Source organism: Terrapene carolina, unplaced genomic scaffold, assembly GCF_002925995.2.
Source record: "Terrapene carolina triunguis isolate 2854851 unplaced genomic scaffold, T_m_triunguis-2.0 Scaffold84, whole genome shotgun sequence".
Classification (NCBI taxonomy): Eukaryota; Metazoa; Chordata; order Testudines; family Emydidae; genus Terrapene; species Terrapene triunguis.
The window spans coordinates 36,686,530-36,707,925 of record NW_020664435.1 but is presented as its reverse complement, the minus strand read 5'-3'; the positions used below and the strand labels follow the sequence as shown (position 1 = coordinate 36,707,925).

General features: G+C 42.5%; 1 protein-coding gene across 1 annotated transcript in view; it reads left to right on the top strand.

Annotated features, from left to right (window-relative positions):
• The window catches only part of ST8SIA6 (ST8 alpha-N-acetyl-neuraminide alpha-2,8-sialyltransferase 6), a 47,210-nt gene that overhangs the window by 5,652 nt on the left and 20,162 nt on the right, over positions 1 to 21,396 (top strand). Inside the window, exons 3-4 of the mRNA XM_026649471.1 lie at positions 10,130 to 10,225; positions 16,579 to 16,665. Of these exons, the coding sequence (XP_026505256.1) occupies positions 10,130 to 10,225; positions 16,579 to 16,665 (183 nt within the window). The remainder of the gene's footprint in view (positions 1 to 10,129; positions 10,226 to 16,578; positions 16,666 to 21,396) is intronic.

Here is a 21,396-nt window from a genome sequence, read left to right as displayed (position 1 = left end):
GGGGGGCTCCCTGGGCGGGAGGGGTGGCGGGGGGGGTTAGCTGCTGTAGAGGGGGGCTCCCCGGGCGGGGTTAGCTGCAGGGGGAGTAGTTGCTGCGGGGGGGGCGGGGTTAGCTGCCGCGGGGGAGGAGGGGCTCCTCTGGTGGGGTGAGTGGGTGTGGTTAGCTGCCACGGGGGGGCAGGGGGCGGGGTTAGCTGGGGGCGGGGTGGCACACCGGCCCTGGGTGTGGTATCATAAAGATACTTGTAAACGCACATCTGTGATAAAAATTTTGGTACTAATATTAAGTTTTGTGGATAAGAATTTTGACACGGATGTTAAACCTTATGATAATGCTATTTTTCAATTAAATACCTGTAAATAGGTTTAAATCTTATCACAGCAGAGAAACCATAAAAAAAAAAAAAAAAACTTGCTTTGCTGTGTGTGACTGAGGAAACTGAGGCACACTGCCCCATGACCTTAATAGCTGGATGCCAAGAGAACTATAACAACAAATGACAGCCCCCCCCCACCCTCCCGAATTTAGGTGTTCCAAATGTCTTAGGTTTTTTAAAGTTTAGATGCAACAAAACATGTAACGTTAACATGTGGAGCATTTGGTCAGTCTGTGTGAACTCCTTTTGTGTTCTTGTCATCTGTTTCCCTTTTCTGTGTTCTTTCCCTCTCTGTCTGCTTTCTCATTCCTTCCTGCTCTCAATTACTAGTAAGTGGCTTCTCAGCATGTACTCTGTTCTGTTGAGGTTTATGTATTTGTTGCTTCTATCTCTTCTCCACTTTATGTGTTTTGTTTTTTCTTTTTCTTTTTCCCCCCTCTTAACTCCTTATGTTGCTTTCTTCCTCCTCCCCACTAGTTTCTGTGTTGTGCTTTCCTGCCACTCAGCTCTGTGTGCTAAACAATGGAGTCACGTTGAATTGGAAGTGCTGGCAGACTCAGAGTGCTTCAGCGAATGGGAGTCTAGTCAATTTTAACCTGCTATTAGCACAGTCACAACCAGAGCAAAGAAATAGAGGGGACAGGAGGCATCTGGGAAGACCAGTGACAGGTTTTTAATCTCAGTTGTAAGGCAAGTGTTGATGGGGTGTTGCCGGCTATCCCCCAGATAGAGTCAGATCATTGTTAGGGACCTCATGGATGGTGGGTGCAGCCAACTAGTGTTCCTAGAGGGCCATGATGATGGAGTTCTTCTAAAAACAAATATTACGGCCTCTCCTCCAAGTGGCATGTGTCTCTTTCCTAGGCATACCTCTGGAGAATATCTCCCCAGAAGTCTGGCAGCAAGGTCCAAAAGGCAACCAAACTAAAGTATTCAATCTAACCCCAAAAACAGAACATGACCTCTCCCTGGGGTTTGCTCCTTGCCCATATTCCTGCTGGGAATCCAGACTCTTCGCAGAAATGCAGCAGGCACAGCCCAAAGCAGCCATGCGGATTCTCACTGTCTCTGGGGGAAATTCACAACAACCGTCTTTGCAGTACAGTCCCTGGAGACTCCCCTCCTCAGTTTTAAAGGGACAGTTTACTCTGTTACTGTGGACTCACCTTCCCACCCCACTTTCTACAGGAGTATAGAACAGGGGTGGCCAAACTGTGGCTCGTGAGCCACATGTGGCTCTATTACCATTTAAGTGCGGCTCGCGGTGCCCTCCACATCTGCCCCCTCCACTCCACCCCACCCCGTTCTCCACCTACCGGGGGAGTGGGGGAGCTCGTGCAGCAAGGTGGTGGGGTAGGGGCTTCCGTCCAGCAGGGATAGGGGGGTCTCAGGGCTTCTGCCCATTGGGGCGCACCTGCTGGGGCTTCAGCAAGAGCAGGGCTGAAGCCCTGAGTCCTGGCAGGTACCTCCCACGGGGCTGAAGCTCCAAGCCCCAGCCGGCACACCCCAGCTCTCAAACTTCTGAAGATTGTCATATGCAGCTCAGAGGGTCAGTAAGTTTTGGCCACCCCTGCTATAGAAGGTAGATATGGAAAAGACCTATTAGATCACTTAGTCAATCTCCCTAAAAAATGCAGACTTATTCCCTACAGGACATTTTCTAGTGCTTTGCCTGGTCTAGTTTTTCCAGTCTCAAGCAATGGGGATTCTGCCACTTCTCTTGAGAGATTATTTCAGAGCCTAATACATCTCACTGTTAGCAGAACATCCGGGAAATCTTCCCTACGATTCTCCATTATTAAAGTCATCATTCCATTGCTATTAGTCAGACATCTCTTTCCCATGCCCACTGACTCACACCAACCTCTTCCCTTCTTGGTAGCAGGAACCTTGCTTTAAAGACCAACTAGAATAAGAAGCAGATAAATAAGATCAGCCCATGCTGGTGGAGGGGAAGACAGCTTTCTCAAAACACAACTAATGCAGAGATTTAGGTTAATAGAAATGATGACGGGGCAGCAAAGAGCTGGCCAGCCACCACTTGCTACGTGGCACCAATTTTAAAGCACCTCTTAATATTTTCTTTGTCTTGAGCATCATTATCTTTTCAACAGAAAAGTCTATTTTGTAACAAACATGACCTGCGTTGTTGGGTTGGTCGGATAATTGGCGAAGGTGTTAGAAGAGCTGTGAGTAAGCAGGGAGAAAGGAGATGTTTGCAGTGAGGATAAGTTAGAATTAATTAATACATCGTATCACAGCCTTTTTTCCTCCATTTTTTTTCTTCTACAATAGCAGATCGTTTTGCAGGGCTAGGGAATAAATAACTATATCGTGATAATAATGAACTATGCTATAGAGTCCAATACATTCTTTCTTCTGTTAAAATATTGTATCAGTGGGGTGGAGGGTGGGATAGGCTGATTACCAAGGTTATGAATCGTAACCTAGTAATACAAATAATAAACTGCAGTTTAGATTAGCAGAGCTGCCACCTTTGCTGACTAATTTTGCTGCTGTCTTAATGTTTTGTAACTTCTCTCCTCAATGATATGTGCAGACACACTTGAAGTGTATTTCCAGGACATACCTAGTGTATCTGCTATGTCTAAATGAATAGAAGTTCTATTGTAAGCTACTGCCAGGACACATTTATGTTCTGACACCAACGAGGGGTTTCTCAGCCTCTTCCAGTCCACTTAGCCAAAGTGAAATTGTTGTTGTCTGTCATTCTGTCGAGTGTGTATTGTTCTAATACCATTTCAGTATTATCACCTTATTATATTCTCTTCACTAGTCTAGTAGACTGTGAATATTGTTTGCCATGTTCTCTGACTAGTTTATGGATTTTATAAAGAAAAAATATTGATACTAAATATGACACTGGTTCAATGCAACAGAAGGACTACTAAATAATTTCAAAGTGCCATTGAGTTAAAGGATATTTAGGACCTGCTGTAACATTACTTATCCAAGCTAAAGTTTCTTGGGAATTTTGCCTGAGTAAGGAGTGAAAGATCAGCCTTTTACAGAGTTACCATTATTATTATTATAAGGCAAATAGTTGCTCCTGTGGTTTGATAAAGTAGTTTTTACAGTCCATTTCACAAAGCATTTAGATTGTGTATTGCCTTATTAATCAAAGTGTCATGAACCTTAAAAACATCAATGTATTCTCATTATCTAATTCACTTAAATTGGTGGCAGAGTTAACAATTTAATAACACCCTTACTATGGAAGAGTGGATTATTGGTTTCTAATAACCCAACTAACACACTGTGAAAGAATCAAAATTAAATGTGTCTACTAGGGAGAAGATAAGACACAAGAATATTCACAAACAGGCTGCCAGTTTTCAGTAGCCAAATCTGGTAGAAAGAGGTACATATACAATAGTATGAAGACAAAGGCACCTGAGAGACTAAGGGAGTTACTCACCAGTTGACTATCTCAGGGGCACTTCTGTCTTATTCCTATTGATTTAATTTAGGGGAATAAATAACTATATATAGTTAATAATTCTCTATGCTATACAGACCTGGGCGGGGGAGAGACTGGGAACATGCCGTCGAGTTTGGTAGGACACTGGGCTTGTTTTCTGTGTTTGGTGTATGTGAAATCTAGGCTTGGTTGCTGACTGACTGAGCTAGGTTGCCCTGCCGTTAGGTGGGTGAGCATCTGATTTCAAGTAGGACTGTTTGAAGTGAGAGCAGTGGAGTTTTTGGATAGGCCACTGATCAGCGGGGGCTGAGTGAGAAGGGGTGAGTGACCCATTCCAGCTGTGTGTAGGGCCCAGGCCTTAAAAAGCACAGATGTTGCCAGTCACTGATAAGATGAAGGCAGATGGGAGACTAAAGGAGTTAGCCAGCTGAGCTCACCAGCAGATGGAGAGAGTGTGGGAAGGTGGGTTTGTTTTCTCCCCCTTAACTTGCTGGTACTCTACAAGGGAGAACCCACAATGGGAGGAAATTGCACATTGCCAATGCCACTGCTAGCTAGCTATTCTTCTGCCTGCACCTGTGGGGGACCTGGTCAGATAGGTGTTATGACTCTGGTAACTTGCTGGGAATGTGGCCTGTATGTACCTGTCAAAGAGAGTCAGACAGGAGGAACCAGGTGGTGTGAGTGGTGTCTGTTTATTCCCCATACTCCTTGCATTTTGGGGAAGAAATGTGAAGGAGTGGAAGTATTAGTACATAAGATACATTATGACTTAAATGGCATCACAGAGACTTGGTGGGAGAAATCTCATGACTGGAATACTGGTATAGAGGAGTACAGCTTGTTCAAGGAGGACAGAAAGGGAAAAAAGGGGAGGAGATACTGTGTGTACATCAAGCATATATATGCTCATTCTAAGGTTCAGAAGGAGGTAAGAGGCAGACCAGTGGAAAGTCTCTGAGTGAAGATAAAAGTGGAGGAAAAACAAAGGTCTACTACAGACCACCAAACCAAGAGGAAGAGGTGGATGAAGCATTTCTAGATAACAGAAATCCAAAACACATGATCTGTTGTAATGAGGGACTTTAACTACCCAGATATCTATTGGCAAAGTAATACGGCAAAACACAAAATGTCCAGTAAGTTCTTGGAACGTATTGGGGACAACTTCTTGTTTCAGAAGGTAGAGGAAGTAACCACGAAGGCAGCCATTTTAGGCTTGTTTTTGTCCAACAGGGAGGAATAGTTTGTGAATCTGAAGGTGGAAGGCAACTTGCTTGAAACTGATCATGCTTAAGTGGCATCAAATAGGGCCAAGGCCCTCGTGCTGGCTCTCTGTATAGAGCTGAAGTTCACTCCTTGAAAGAACATCAGTTCTTGCATAGTGATGTGTTAATGTTATGATGGGATGTGCCTCAGATGGTCAGTCTACCTGAAATAATGCCATGTCAGATCAGCTTTCTGACTGGCTCTTCCTGGCAGGGGGTGATTTCTTCTGGCCAGGAAACCTAGCAGGCCAGCTTTCAGAACTTGTTTGAACAGGCTTAAAACAAGCATTTGAGTACTAGCTACAAGCCAATGGCAGTGTATCAACTTTGACTTTGAACCAGCCTTACTTTATGTGGAAACCAACTAATGCAAAGTATGACCAATTATTACCATTGGCTTTTGTGTATCTCTGAAAAACCACTGTCAGCAAGTGACGAGGAGGGTCTCATGTATAAGATCAGCAGTAAAAAGAAACAGCTGCTGTTGGATCCTCTGTGGCTGTGTGTGTTTTTCTGTTTTCTGTATTGGGAGATCACTTTTGTCCTGTTTTGAACTCCAAGGCTGCTGTGGATAATGCTTTATGTGCCGTTGGATACAAACAGTTGGTATATAACAGACATGGGCCTGATTAGGCTGATCAGACTTAAGCTCCATGTACATAAATGGAAAAGGTTCTGATTTACACCAGCTTAACTGAAATGACAAGTGGCACCTACGTCTTCAGTTCTCCTTGGCTGACTTGTGAGGATGTCTGCCTAAAAAGTGCTCCCTTACAGAGGTAGAGTAACCACTCAGGGCAAGTCTACGCTGCAGCCAGGGGTATAATTTCCAGCTCAGGTAGACATGCCTGCACTAGCTTTGATCAAGCTAGTGTGCTAAAAAGAGCAGTGTGGCCATGGCTACATAGGTGGTGGCATTAGCTAGCCTGCCTGAGTACAACCCTGCCTGACCCCCTAGCTACCTACGTGAGTAGCTAGCCCAAGCTACCGCCTGTGCTGACATGGCCACACTGCTAATTTTAGTGCACTAGCTTGCGCAGAGCTAGCTCATGTATGTCTACTCAAGCTGGGGACTACATCTCCCAGTTGAAATGTATGTTCCCCTTCATTCTTTCTGGAGAAGCAGCTTTTTCCTCCTCGTATGCTGTAAGTGTCCTAACACTTGTGACTGTGTTCTTCCATGTTGATAGCATCCACACAAGTAGATGAATCACAAGGTTTTGTTGAATATTCCAAGATCTGTCCTTAGCACAGTTCCTTTTCACTCTGTCATCCAGTCCCATATCTCTGGTTATAAGCAATGACCGTTTGCACCAGTAGCATGCATTTGGCTGATAATATTATTTCTCTTTTTAAGATGTTTTTTTATATAATTAATCATAGACTGTGTTCCCATTTGTACTTTGAACTGCTGCAGTATAAGAATAATTTTTAGCAACCACAGCAGTAACAGGAACAACAGAAACAAAAGAGAGGAACAGTGCATCAGTATATTTCACTTATTTTTTCTGCGGTGTCATTCCGGTTGTGTTTTGAAAGAAATATCTACATCTATAAATCTGGGCTAACCAAAAGCTGCTTAAGCACATGTGTGCAGAGCTCTTATGAGAGCCAGGACAAAAGGACCTCATTTAGTAAACCTCGTAAACGTGTGTGTGAACTGTATTGACAGAACGTTTATTATCAATTATATACATGCTGTACTGAGTTCGGTGCCTTGAAAAGCTGCTGCCCTTATATTTGTATGCCACTCTTCCAAAAGAAGTATTAACCTAAGAAATCATATCCAAAATCAGCCACTGAGCTGATAACAAGTAATACCAGCTGTTGTTGTCTGTCTCTTGGATGTCCTGAAAAAACAAAGAGCTAGATTGTGGCATTTTGCCACAGCCCCCAATAAAGTGTATGCAGAGCTGCAGCTCCCTAAGGAGAACCCTAGATGCACTCCTGGGGGAACCCCCTCTCAGGGCCAGTGCTACCATTAAGGTGAACTAGGCGATTGCCTAGGGTGCCAAGATTTGGGGGTGCCAAAAAGCGGTGCCCCCAATTTTTTTTTTTTTTTTTTAAAATAGCGTTCCTCTCTGAGCGCGCAGTCGCCGCTCCACTTCTCCCGCCTCCCAGGCTTGCAGCGCCAATCAGCTGTTTGGTGCCGCAAGCCTGGGAGGAGAATTAGAGCGGGGGCGGCGTGCTCGGGGAGGAGGCGGAGCAGAGGTGAGCTGGGGTGGGGAGGTGCCGCACAGCTCCCCGGGCCGGGGGGGTGGGGAGCTGCTGTGGGGGTGCCTCAGGGCGGGGTGTGGGGGGGGGGAGCTGCCGCAGGGCTCCCCACCCCAGCTCACTCCTGCTACGCCCCGTCTCCGAGCACGCCGTTGCTGCTCCGCTCTAATTCTCCTCCAGGCTTGGGGCGCCAAACAGCTGATTGGCGCCGCAAGCCTGGGAGGAGAATTAGAGCGGGGGCGGTGTGCTCGGGGAGGAGGCGGAGCAGAGGTGAGCTGGGGTGGGGAGCTGCCGCAGGGCTGGGGGGGGGGCGCAAGGTGGAAGTTTCGCCTAGGGCACGAAACTTCCCTGCACCGGCCCTGCCCCCTCTCTGTCCAGGGGGAAGTGCAGTCTGTGACTTCCCTCTTAGGGATGCGGTATGTTCCTTCTCCCCATCACAGCCAGCCAACTCTTGGTGAGTTGTTCCTGTGGTCTCCAGGCAAATGGTTGCAATTCTGCCCAGCCCTTTTGTGCCCTGTCCTGGGGGAGGAAAGGCTCCTTACTCCCTCTCTGTCCTACTGCCCGGCCATGTAAGTGCTTGTCATAGCCTAGTACCAAAATGTTGTTACCGCTAACTTTAGTCTGTTTATTCCTGCTTAGTCTGCGATTCTTACCTGAGTAAGACTTCCACTGACTCTTAAGGGAGTTCTGCCCGAATAAGAACTGCACGATCGGCCTCTGCTTCAGTATTTGTGCGCACAGAGTGAGCCAAATTCTACTTTGACATGTGGCGCAGGCCTCTCAGGGACTTCATTGTGAGCCTGGTGTGCACCCAAGGACAGGATTGGGCCCTGCACATCCCAGTGATGGTGACACAGGTGCAGGAACAACATCAGCACTTCTGGTTCATCAGCCTTGAGGCAGAAATGTACGAAGCCCTTGGCATCCTAATCACTAGAATATGAGTATGTATGCACTGCAGTGGACTGGCTGCCTTGACTCTGAGAGCTGGATTGGGTTGCTCAGGAGAGCACCCGCACATAGGCAGTCATGAACGAATGACACAGCATCTGTGCACAAGCTACACACCTTTAACCATGATCTATGCAAGTATGCTCCGAGCATCAGAGCTACACAGTCTCCAGAAACAAAGACATTCTTGCACAGTGTGAGTTTTGGTGTAGGGGTGAACAAATTGTGCACTCAAAGGGCCAAATTTACAGCTAAGGATCTGGCCCACACTACCTGATTGATTGTTAAAAAGGGTGTTCGTATAATTAATTCATATAGTATCAATAACCACAGAGGATACTTTCTCTGTCCAGTTGCCTATTGAGACAGGGTCTTGGCCTTTCCTGTGACAGAAGGGAACTCTTTAAGAAGTTGTTATTGTTTAGGCTGGTTTTCTATGCTGGAATAGGAGTATCTTCACCTAGGTCTAGCAAACATGTTTAGGATCATTAATGGGGATAATTTAGGGTCCAGCATGCCAGAAGGTGAATTTAGAGAGTCAGACGGTTTTGAAGTGTTTGGGTACAAAAGCCTGTTAACTTAATGTTGGTCAGTTGAGTGTATGAACATGTTGGTGGGCTCCTACTGAATCGGTGAAGTGGAAGAGTGGTGCAGAGAATGAGAAATGATGGTCAGTGGAGCAAAAAACCTCATGTCAGTGGGAAGAAAAATGTTGCAAGAGATGATAAAGAGAGGAGGATATTGTCTGATAGAATTTAAGAGAGAAATAGAAGATACTGTTCTCAATCTAAGAGTACGTCTATACTGCGTTTGAAAACCCATGACAGTGAGTCTCAGAGCCCGGGTCTACAGCTATGGCACTAAAAACAGCTTGTGTAGACATTTGGGCATGGGCCGGAACTTGGGCTCTGAAGTCAGGGGTGATTGTTCAGAGCCCGAGTCTGAACGTCTGTGCAGCTGTTTTTAGTGCCATAGTGAGAGTCCAAGTCTGAAGGCCCAGGCTCTGAGATCATAGGTGCTGGAACAATTTTTATAGTGCGGGTGCTGAAAGTCATTGAATAAAACTGTAAACCGTGTATATGATGGAAACCACTTCAAGCCAGGGATGGTGCTGAATCCCCAGCACCCCTAGTTCCAGCATCCATGTCTGAGACTCGCTTCATGGGTGTTAAAACGCAGTGTAGCTGTACCCAAAGAGGCTTAGTAACCAACAGGTCTGTCTTCTATCAGGAACATGGGAGCAAGAGGCTTACTTAGAAGTTCGGGGGCGGGGGGAGGGGAGATAACATTTAGTCACCTTAAATAAGTTATTCATGTGACTACATTTTCTTTATGCATCATCTATCCTATAAAACAAAGAGGAAAACAAGGGGCAAATACTAATCTTGGGTCACTAGATTAAAAACTAGTGACCTACAGGTGAAAGTTTCCACATCCAGTTACGTAGCCTTCCCAAGTTACCCAGTTTTCTTTGAATTGTAGGCTGATCCTGAATATTGCATTTTAGCAACAGCTTTGGAAAACCACCCTCTATTAAATATTTATTGTAAAAATATTTTAATCTTCAAAATGTAACGTTCAAGCTGCTTCCGAGTCCCATTTATTTTTTTTAATTACATTTCTGATTTACATTGGAATTGCCACAAGGCAATTGATGGTATGAACTGAGATTATGTTAAATCAAATTTGTTGCTGGTGAGAACAACAACCTCCCCTTCTGCAGAGAAACCTCACAATAGAAGTGATTCAGACTTCATGGGTAATGTTTTTCCAGAATCTGTGGCAGTTATTAATCTCATTGTCACATCAAATTAACTGTGGGGATGCTAAGAGTGGTTTCTATCTTTTGAAGATTTTCATTTTTATTTTTCTAACAGAACAACTCTCAAAAATGCAATTTACCAACTTCAACAGGCTTCAAAATGTAAGGAGATGCAGGACAACATTTGGTCTTCATCTATCAAGAAGAAAAGGTAGGTGTTTGGTTTGCTTTCTGCTATGTTTGGTTTAAATAGAAGACTAAGTGTCTGCTTGTCTTTTGCACATAATTCTCATTGACATTAATGCAAAACCATAAAACAGCAAACTGAAAATGTGCAACTAGTGTTTAGCTGATTTTTTTTTTTCTTTAGCATCCACTGGATTTATTCTTGGTCTAAATTAAAGAAAACAAAAATTAGTATGTCAAGAAGATTTCTCATTCACAGTTACAAATGAGAGGGAGACTTCTATTTCTTCTTCAATCTAGGGTCTTTTAAAAAAAAAAAATCACCCTGACAGAATTTGAGAAGCACATTTTTCCTTTGGGGTTTCCTTTCCTGATTAGTTCACATTCTTACAAACCAATACACAATCACAATAAGTGGATTCTCTTCAGAAAAGGTCTAGAAATGAGCTAGTATAAAAACTGAATTACCTATAGTGACTGTAATATTGCCCCCAGGAGACTAGTTGTTCCATTGTCTAGACAGACACCATGGTACATTCTATAGACAGACACCAGCATCTCCTCTACTTTACAGTTTTCATCGACTACCACTGGTGAAAATGCACCAATGCAGAAAAAACTTATATATATTTTCCTAGTGTAGACACTATACTCTGACATCAACCTGGCTCAGGTTCCTGGCCCCTCTGCCCCGCTCTGTGCAGGAAATAGAGAAGTGGCTCATTTATTTTGCCCTCTCTCCACCCCTCTCCCACTCCCCATGCTATTACATACTATGAAAGCATATGCTTAAATATCTGCAAGATCATGGCTGTGGCCTTTTATTTGTACACAGAGGACAAATGACATGTAAATAAGATAAAATAATAATAAATTATCAAACTTTGCCCAGTCAAAGGCCAGGAAATGTTTAAACTTTGCTTCACTGGAAACCACCATTAAATCAGTTTTTAAAACTTTTTTTTTTTTTTTGCCCCTACCCCACACTTTTGTTGTCCAAATTTTGATGCTGCTTTTTCCTGTTTTTATCAGTCTCCGTGTTTTCCCTCAGTCAAATTTTAATTCTCTTTAAAATGGTTTGATCTAGGTTTTTTTAATTCTACCTCTCCCACTAGTCAAGGCCTTTTCCCTTCTTCTGATTGAACCTCTTTTTCCCCTTTCTATCTTAAACTTCAGGATTTTCTGACTTTTCAGTCTTTCCTCTACCACTTTTTTGGTCACTCTACTCCCCTGCACTTGGTCATCTCTTCCCTCCATTTCACTCGTTCCTATTGCTGCACTGGCTCTTTCTTCTCTTTAGTCACCATAGAATCATAGAACTGGAAGGTTCCTGAACTCATCTAGTCCAGTCCCCTGCACTTATGGCAGGACTAATTACCTAGACCATTCCTGACAGGTGTTTGTCTAACCTGCTCTTAAAAATCTCCAATGATGGAGATTCCACCACCTCCCTAAGCAATTTACTCCAGTGCTTAACCACCCTGACAGTTAGGAAGTTTTTCCTAATGTCCAACCTAAACTTCCCTTGCTGCAATTTAAGCCCATTGCTTCTTGTCCGATCCTCAGAGGATAAGAACAATTTTTTTTTCTTCCTCCTTGTATCAACCTTTTACATACTTGAAAACTGTTATCATGTCCCCTCTGTCTTGTTTTTTCCAGACTAAACAAACCCAATTTTTTTTCAATCTTCCCTCATAGGTCATGTTTTCTAGACTTTTAATAATTTTTGTCGCTCTTCTCTGGACTCTCTGTAATTTGTCTACATCCTTCCTGAAATGTGGCACCCAGAACTGGACACAATACTCCAGCTGAGGCCTAATTAGAGCAGAAGAATTACTTCTCGTGTCTTGCTTACACACTCCCGCTAATACATCCCAGAATCATGTTTCCCTTTTTTTTTTTTTTTTTTTTTTTCCCAACAGTGTTACACTGTTGACTCCTATTTAGCCTGTGGTCCACTATGATTCCCAGATCCCTTTCTGCAGTACTCCTTCCTAGGTAGTCATTTCCCATTTTGTATGTGTGCAACTGATTGTTCCTTCCGAAGTGGAGTACTTCGCATTTGTCCTTATTGAATTCCATCCTATTTACTTCAGACCATTTCTCCAGTTTGTCCAGATCATTTTGAATTTTAATCCTATCCTCCAAATCACTTGCAACGCCTCTCAGCTTGGTATCGTCCACAAACTTTATAAGTGTACTCTGTATGCCATTATCTAAATCATTGATGAAGATATTGAACAGAATTGGACTCAGAACTGATCCCTGTCGGACCCCACTCGTTATGCCCTTCCAGCATGACTGTGAGCCACTGATAACTACTCTCTGGAAATGGGTTTCCAACCAGTTTTGCAGCCCCCTTATAGTAGCGCCACCTAGGTTGCATTTCCCTAATTTATTTATGAGAAGGTCATGCGGGACAGTATCAAAAGCTTTATTAAAATCAAGATATACCACATCTACCACTTCCCCCCCTATACATAAGGCTTGTTGCACTGTCAAAGAAAGCTATTAGATTGGTTTGGCACGATTTGTTTTTGACAAATCCATGCTGACTGTTACTTATCACCTTCTTATCTTCTAGATGTTTGCAAATTGATTGCTTAATTATTTGCTCCGTTATCTTTCCGGGTACAGAAGTTAAGCTGACTGGTCTGTAATTCCCTGGGTTGTCCTTATTTCCCTTTTTATAGATGGGCACTATATATTTGCCCTTTTCCAGTCTTCTGGAATCTCTTCTGTCTTCCATGACTTCTCAAAGATAATCGCTAATGGCTCGGATATCTCCTCAGTCAGCTCCTTAAGTATTCTAGGATGTATTTCATCCGGCCCTGGTGACTTGAAGACATCTAATTTGTCCAAGTAATTTTTAACTTGTTCTTTCCCTATTTTAGCCTCTTCTGATCCTACCTCATTTTCACTGGTCTTCACTACGTTAGACATCCAATCACCACCAACCTTCTTGGTAAAAACCGGAACAAAGAAGTCATTAAGCATCTCTGCCATTTCCACACTGTCTGTTATTATTTCCCTCCCTCCCTTCCCCCCCCCAACCCCCCACGGGCCTACCCTGTCCTTAGTCGTCTTCTTGCTTCTAATGTGTTTGCAGAATGTTTTCTTGTTACCCTTTATGTCTCTAGCTAGTTTGATCTTGTTTCAGCATTTCAAGTGTTTGGGGCTTGGTTTATAGACAAAGCTTGGGAGAGTGCTCATGCCTCCCACTCTCTGATTCTACCATTGTGGCTGAGGAAAGAGGCGCTGCGCAGATTGCAGAAGGCAGATAATGAATTGGGAAGGCTGGAAGAGGAGCTGGGTTTGTGGAACAGGGCATTGCATTGCTCCATGAGTGCTGCAACTCAATTTCCATAGCTGGCTGCCCTTTGAATCTACCTCTGGCAAGGAGTATATGTAAGCAGTGATTTGTACTGCCATTCCAGAGTGCCTTCAGTAATAATCTGGACATTTCAGCCTCCTGAGCTGATACATACCAAGATAAATTATCTAGTTTAATATTTGTCCAATGACTTGAAAATTAAAAAATGCTAGTAAGTACTAAGTATTATTATACCAAGCATGCCTTGGTAGTGATGGATGGCCTGAGGGGCTGGGTTTCCTGGAAGATTTCCATCTTTTATTCTAGGGCAAGCCCTGAGGGCACTTCCTAAAGTTTAAAAAAAAAAATTATGGTTCTTTTGGCAGCTTTGTAATGTCAAAAGGCATGAGGTAGCCTTCCTTTGTCTTGCATTTCCCTCTGCTTCTGTTCTTTGTATTTCTGTCTCACAAGATTACTGTCGGGTTAGAAGAGCCTTCTCTTTCACGGCCCCTCCTTAGCATTCTTGCCAAATGAACTGGCCTTTCTGAAGGCAGGTGCTTAGCTTCAGCATGTCATAGGTGGGGTTTACTTCTGTCTTCCTTCTCTAACTTCTCCCTGACTCTCCTTGTAGGCTCTCATCACCCACTCCTGGCTGTGGCCCTTCTGCTAGCGCACCAGAGCTTGTAGGCTGCAATGCAGGAGACTTAGTCTGCCAACATCCCCAACATGCGTACTAATAGACATTGCATCCTGGCCATTTCCCAGTAGCTGAAGCCCTCTAGCACCCTGTGTACATGAGTGAGAGGCACCGCGGTGGGGGAGGGGAAATCACTTGACTAGCTGGGAGGGATCAGTTAACACAAGTGAGTTTCCTAGGGTGGCATGTCATTGCAGTGGTTGGGATGTCAGTGATAGACCCCCCCCCCGCCCAAAGCAGAAGGGGGAAGGTTTCATTAACACAGGTCTTCATTTACCATTTAACTTGTATTCTTCTCTGTAAATCAGCCAGGAGAGAGTGAGATTGTAAGTATTGGAGCAGGGCTGATCCCATCCAGCAGAAGGCAGTAGTAACACAGCAAGACTGCACATTGTGGGGTGTGTTTTTTCTAGAAAGAGGCACATAACTCATTAATATATAGTTAAGAAGCCTCTCCCATTTTATAAGGACAGCTAATGCACATAATGGGGGCAAGAAACCTTAACTGGTTTTAAGATGGAGCTTGATACGCATGGGTTTATATGACCGGGTTGTCTGGACTCTGTGACCCAGGAATTCCCTTCCAGTCCTATGTTAAGTCCTTCATGAGGCCTTAGAACTGGCATTGTGGTGATTGCTTTGTTTTTCCTCAGTATAACTAATGGCTCTCTGAAGCGCTCTAATATTGTCAATCCATGGCATTTCTTCCCAAGCTGACAGCACTCTTTTTCACTGAAGACTGTGATCTTCATCTAGTTGATGTCCTTAGGCAAGAATTTGCTTTCAGATTCTCATAGGTTTTCCCCTACACAACAATGTTGTTCCAAGTAATTTTTTTTCTGTCGTATTTGTAGTCTTTCCCTTAATTTATACAATTTCTCCTCAGGTCCCAGTCTCCTAAATAAAGTTATTTATTGATTTCAGCACTAAAAAACAAAACAAAGCTAGCATGCAGCGTTTCCTCACAGAAACATCTACCTTTGCTTCCCTTTTAAGCAGCATAATGTAATATTAGATACGATTACTGTACTTAAGACCATTTTATATAACTGATACTTTCCTAAAATCAGCTAAGTAAAAATGATTGGCTTCCTTAGACATTGTTAATAAGCTGGGGCTCTGGTAAACATGTAATGTAATGTTTTCATTGCACTTAAATGTTTATTTCAAGACCATGTGAGCTACACTGCGTATGTTTAAAGTCCTGATCCAAAGCCTAATGAACTCAAACCTCAGTGGGTCTTTGGATTGGGCCCTAAATGATTGCAAATAGGTAGTAATTAGAAGTCTGGCAAACCTGACCAGAAAATTAACATTATACAGTAAGCAACTTCTGTTTCTTTCTCAAGCAAACAAAAGGAAAGATGCAATTTTCAGAAACATTTGCATATAAAAACTGTGGCACTCTAATTGCCCTCTGGTTCCAAAAATAATCCTTTTCACTAAAAACACTGAGTACGGGTTTTCTGGAGCAACAAGTCCTGTAAAATTAGTAGTCACATTACAAACAAAAAAACCCAAACCATAAATCAGATTTGTTTCTACGGAATAAATACACACAACTCCATTAGGTTTCAAGTATATAAAAAAGCACAAATGGAATCTGTACTAGCAGAGATCCATAACAGAAGAAAATTTCTCCTTAGTTTTGATAAAATGTTGTGCAGTATTTCATCTGTGCACTAATTTAAATCTCTTTAAAAGGTTCCTTACAGTATGAAAAAACCTCTTGTTCCATATGCCCTGGTAGTGTTGTTGATTCTGTGCTGTATACAATACAGATGTTTTACAAACAAACTTTCATGTTTAAATATTGATAGTCTTGGATAATAAAATTGATCTTGGAAGAATCTATGAAGTAAATAAATGAATAAGAGGAGAATTGCAAGGCTACCTCTTGGTTTGCAACAGCTATGTCTCAAACCATCATTAAAGTTTAAAGCATACAAGAAAAAGCGGTTTTCTGGCATAACACAGGCAGAGATTTATATATTTGGACTGCTGTGTTGATCATTTTGATCCAATGAATCTAAAATATGCAAGTTCTGAATCTGTAGGTGTATTGAAAAACTCTGAAAATAGAAGTTCAATAATATATCAAAGAGGTAAAAGAAGATGGTTTAATAGGTCACAATAATTAAATGAGGATAGTAGTATTCCAATACTTAGAGGTAAAATGAGTCATGAAAATTCACAAAGGGATTTGTTTGTTTTTGTATGAACCATAAACAGTATTAATAGATACATCATTTGAATGTTTGAGAAATTTTGTATTTATAGCTGGAACTAAATACATATTACACATATTCTAGCCTCTGGTTCTCCCCCCCCCCCCCCCCTTTTTTTTTTTTTTTTTTTTTTTTTTTAGGTACTCTGAAGATTATTATCTTCAGATAGTGACAAAAATACAGAACTGCACATGGAAAAGAAGACCAGAAGAATATACAAAATTTAGGTAATTTAACTTTATTTATTTTAAAAAGCAATCTGTCAAGAGTTTGCTTTATAAATGTATGGTGCAGATCTTCCCCAGGAAATTGATACCGAATAAACCAGTGCCTCTTGTATGTAGTACATGATTGTAAGATTCTGTTATGTCTCTGGAGCTCGGACTATCTTTATTTCTGTGACCTGTATAGCAATGAGCACATTCTAAGAGCTAAACAAATCTAGTTTCTCCAATTTTTCTCTACATTTTGGGAGTGAAAAGCTGGATAATTTACTAGAATTAGCCAAATAAAGAATTCCCAGCTCCAGAAAGAAAATTGACAATTTTAAATGATAAATGAAAAGTGATAGTATAGTTGTATCTATTTAGACATTGCTAATGTGCCTGGTATCTGAGAGGCTTTGTAAATGTGCAATACATTTCTTAATTCAAGGTTCTAGACTATTATTTATGGTTTCTATTGTAGAAATGCTTGGAGGGCCCCTATCAAGACTGGTGCTAGATTAGGGTTCCCATTGTAGCCAGAGTCCAAGTAAACCCATGCCTAAATCCATCCCTGTTCAAAACTGCATGTAAGTAAGCATGTGCTCAAGTGTTATCCTGAATCAGGGCCAGTGAGTGACAATCCCTGCCCCAAAGAACTTACAGTTAGAAATGCACAGCTTCAGGTTTAGGGAAGCACAACTTCATTCTGCTAATACTGATTTTTCAAGAAGGAAAAATACTCTCTTGAATCACATTATTCTACAGAACAGAGGGTTAGAGATTCTGGCAAGATGATTAATAATTTGACCTACCTTACAGCTGTTTAGAATTAGGTAGCTCTGAGATTTTAATATCCAGTTTGACTGGATGGAGTAGAGGGTGGAAACGTCCTTCTGTAGATAATTTGAAATGTTATGCTCCCATCACTGGTCGTGAAGCATTGGTTAACTAACCAACACTGTTCCTGTAGCTGAGCCAATGTAATGTACGGTGCTAAGGCCCTGACCAAAGACCACTGAAGTCAATGAGAGTCTTTGTATTGATTCCAGTTGGCTTTGAATCAGGCCTCTCAGGCACAAAAGTTTTAGAGCATGATAAGGAGCTATGTACGGTCATGTCGATAGGCAAAATCAGCCATGCTAATTTCAGACCCTTTCAAACATAACTCAGGGTGGGCAGGAATAATATGCCTGCAGAACAAGCTGGAAGTGAGGCTGTGGTTATCGGCTGTTTCCCCAGCCACAGCCAGGGCTGCTGTGCTCTGATGCTTTTCTCTTACGGCCTACTACCTACAGAGCTGCTTCAGAGGGGCCTACCCACCACTTGCCACTCTGCAAGCTATTTCTGCCCTGCCAGTGAGGCAGATGTATCCCCAGAGCAACCTCTCCCTGTTCCAGGCTGACTTGTTCCTCGCTTGTCTCCGCCAGAGGCTCCCACCTCCCATTCCACACCTGTTCTAGCTCTTAAATGAAATAAGTTCCATGAGAATCTAGCGTGGTACCTTCTATCCAGTCCTCTTCTAACAGCATAGGAGGAGTCTATGAGCATCCTCACTGCTGCTCTAGCAGTCCCTTTTTTTTTTTTTTTTTTTTTTTTCCCCCTCCTGACCAGAAGTATCTAAAATGAGCAGCAAAGTCTCCCAGGTTTTGTCATGCTTGCAAAGATCAGGGCAGAAGTATTCAGATGTGCAAAAGGTTGGATACACCAGCCTTCTAGGAAACTTAAGGTAATTATATGGCCTTCTACCCTAGTGATAGGTTAGGATAGGCTTATTGAAATTTGGGCCCATTGACTTTTACTGTAAAAGTTGTACTAATTCCTAAACTTTTAGGAAATAAAATAAGAAGTTCTCTTCCCCCATCTCTCAAATATGTCTAATTTATATATAATATACAGACACAACTTAAAGGTCAGTGATCACATTTTATTTTAACTTGTTTTTGGTGGCTGGATGATGTATTCAAGTAACTCTTTTTATCTCAATCTCTTCTCCTTTCTGTTCTTTTCAAGAAGCCGGATATTAAAATTTTATAGATATCCTGCTCTTCCAGCACTTCAGAATCTTGCAAAAGTTCTGATCTCTTAGCACATCAGAGGAAATATGCTTTCCTTTAAGATTCAGTACACTGCTTCCTAACTAAATCTGTGCCCCTTAGAAACCCGCCACACACTTTGGTATGTTTATCAATCGTTGAGCAAGAGACCCTGGAACTAGAATAGCAGCTTATAAATGATGATGTACTGGCAGAGTTGTGTGGGGAACAGAGCTGGAAGAAATTGGTGAAATCTTTTGAGTGGGGGGGGGAGGAATAGCACCACATTGTGTAACGTTGGACAGGAAGGGAGTTGCACTCTGGTATTTAGACTTTTCACAGAATTTTGGGACAGTGGCAATTTTTCACGCTGAAGCATATGAAAAGTCAAAGTGCTGCTTTTGCTTATAAATTCACATTTGTCTATTTCTACCTCTAAATTAATATTTCTGTTTGTCCATGTGTTCCTGCTTTATAGTGTACTGGTCCAATGCATTGAGCACAGGGCTGGGAGCAAGGAACTACTGAGTTCTGCTTCTACAGAATAGTACATTACACTTGTGTAGTACGTTACAAATATTACTCCGTTCTGTCTTCCTATGAGCTAGGTAAATACAGTCACACCCATTTCACAGATGATGAAACTCCGCTTAGAGAGGTTATGTGACATGAATCGGGTCATGCAGCTACTTACTGTCAGAAGGAGGATTAAAATTGACATTCACATGCCTAATCCACTGGAGTCCTTTAATGGCTAGACCACGATATCCGCAGGCGAACTACTTAACTTTTCTCTCTGTCTGTGTTTGCCCATCTGTAAAATGGAAATAGCACTTACCAACCTCACAGGCATGTTTAGTATTGTTGTACAGGATCACCATGTTCCTCCCTGCAGCTATGAAGAATAGAATAGATAGGATAAAATACATTTTTATAAGAGATGTAAAGCCTTGTGCTTCCAGGCACAAAATAATCTTGAGTTAATGAGGTTTGAAAAAAGTTTCCCCCATGCGTAGGTTATTCCATAACTGAGATTTGTTGCACCTTCCTCTGAAGCATCTAGTACTGGCAGCTACCAGAGACTGGTACTAGAGTAGATAAATCACTGCTCGGTTCCGGTATGGCAATTCCTATGTTACTAGAAACCAGCCCCACCTAATGTTGAGCAAACATCTCTCTTAGTATCATAGCTCTGCTGCCTTCTGCAGATTACTCCAGCCTAGCAGACTCAAAGACAAACAAGGGGGTGGGGGAGTGAATTAGTACAAGGAACAGGTATGGATCTAAGGGAGAAATATTTACTTAAGTGTTTGGCCGAAAGGTAACAGCTGGCAATTCTATGCTGCACAAACCCCAGTGGCCCTGCTGCAGGCACAGGGTATAAGCTGGCTATCCACTACCTGCCTCAGCTTGTGCAAAACTGACAGGCACAATGAGTCTTCTTGCTACTACCCTTGTCCTTCCAGAAAGCCTTTGACAAGGTCCCTCTTCAAAGGCTCTTACGTAAATTAAGTTGTCATGGGATAAAAGGGAAGGTCCTTTCATGGACTGAAAACTGGTTAAAAGACAGGGAACAAAGGGTAGGAATTAATGGTAAATTCTCAGAATGGAGAGGGGTAACTAGTGGTGTTCCCCAAGGGTCTGTCCTAGGACCAATCCTATTCTCCAGATCATGTATGAATAAGTTGAAAGGGGTAAACAGTGAGGTGGCAAAGTTTGCAGACGATACTAAACTGCTCAAGATAGTTAAGACCAAAGCAGACTGTGGAGAACTTCAAAAAGATCTCACAAAACTAAGTGATTGGGCAACAAAATGGCAAATGAAATTTAATGTGGATAAATGTAAAGTAATGCACATTGGAAAAAATAACCCCAACTATACATACAATATGATGGGGGGCTAATTTAGCTACAACGAATCAGGAAAAAGATCTTGGAGTCATCGTGGATAGTGTGCAGAGGCGGTCAAAAAAGCAAACAGGATGTTAGGAATCATTAAAAAGGGGATGGAGAATATATTATTGCCCTTATATAAATCGATGCTATGCCCACATCTTAAATACTGCATACAGATGTGGTCTCCTCATCTCAAAAAAGATATACTGGCACTAGAAAAGGTTCAGAGAAGGGCAACTAAAATGATTAGGGGTTTGGAACGGGTCCCATATGAGGAGAGATTAAAGAGGCTAGGACTCTTCAGCTTGGAAAAGAGGAGACTAAGGGGGAATATGATAGAGGTATATAAAATCATGAGTGATGTGGAGAAAGTAGATAAGGAAAAGTTATTTACTTATTCCCATAATACAAGAAATAGGGGTCACCAAATGGAATTAATGGGCAGCAGGTTTAAAACAAATAAAAGGAAGTTCTTCTTCACACAGCGCACAGTCAACTTGTGGAACTCCTTATCTGAGGAGGTTGTGAAGGCTAGGACTATAACAGCGTTTAAAAGAGAACTGGATAAATTCATGGAGGTTAAGTCCATTAATGGCTATTAGCCAGGATGGGTAAGGAATGGTGTCCCTAGCCTCTGTTTGTCAGAGGGTGGAGATGGATGGCAGGAGAGAGATCATTTGATCATTACCTGTTAGGTTCACTCCCTCTGGGGCACCTGGCATTGGCCACTGTCGGTAGACAGGATACTGGGCTAGATGGACCTTTGGTCTGACCCAGTACGGCCATTCTTATGTTCTTATGTCTTTTTCCCCCGTCCAAATGT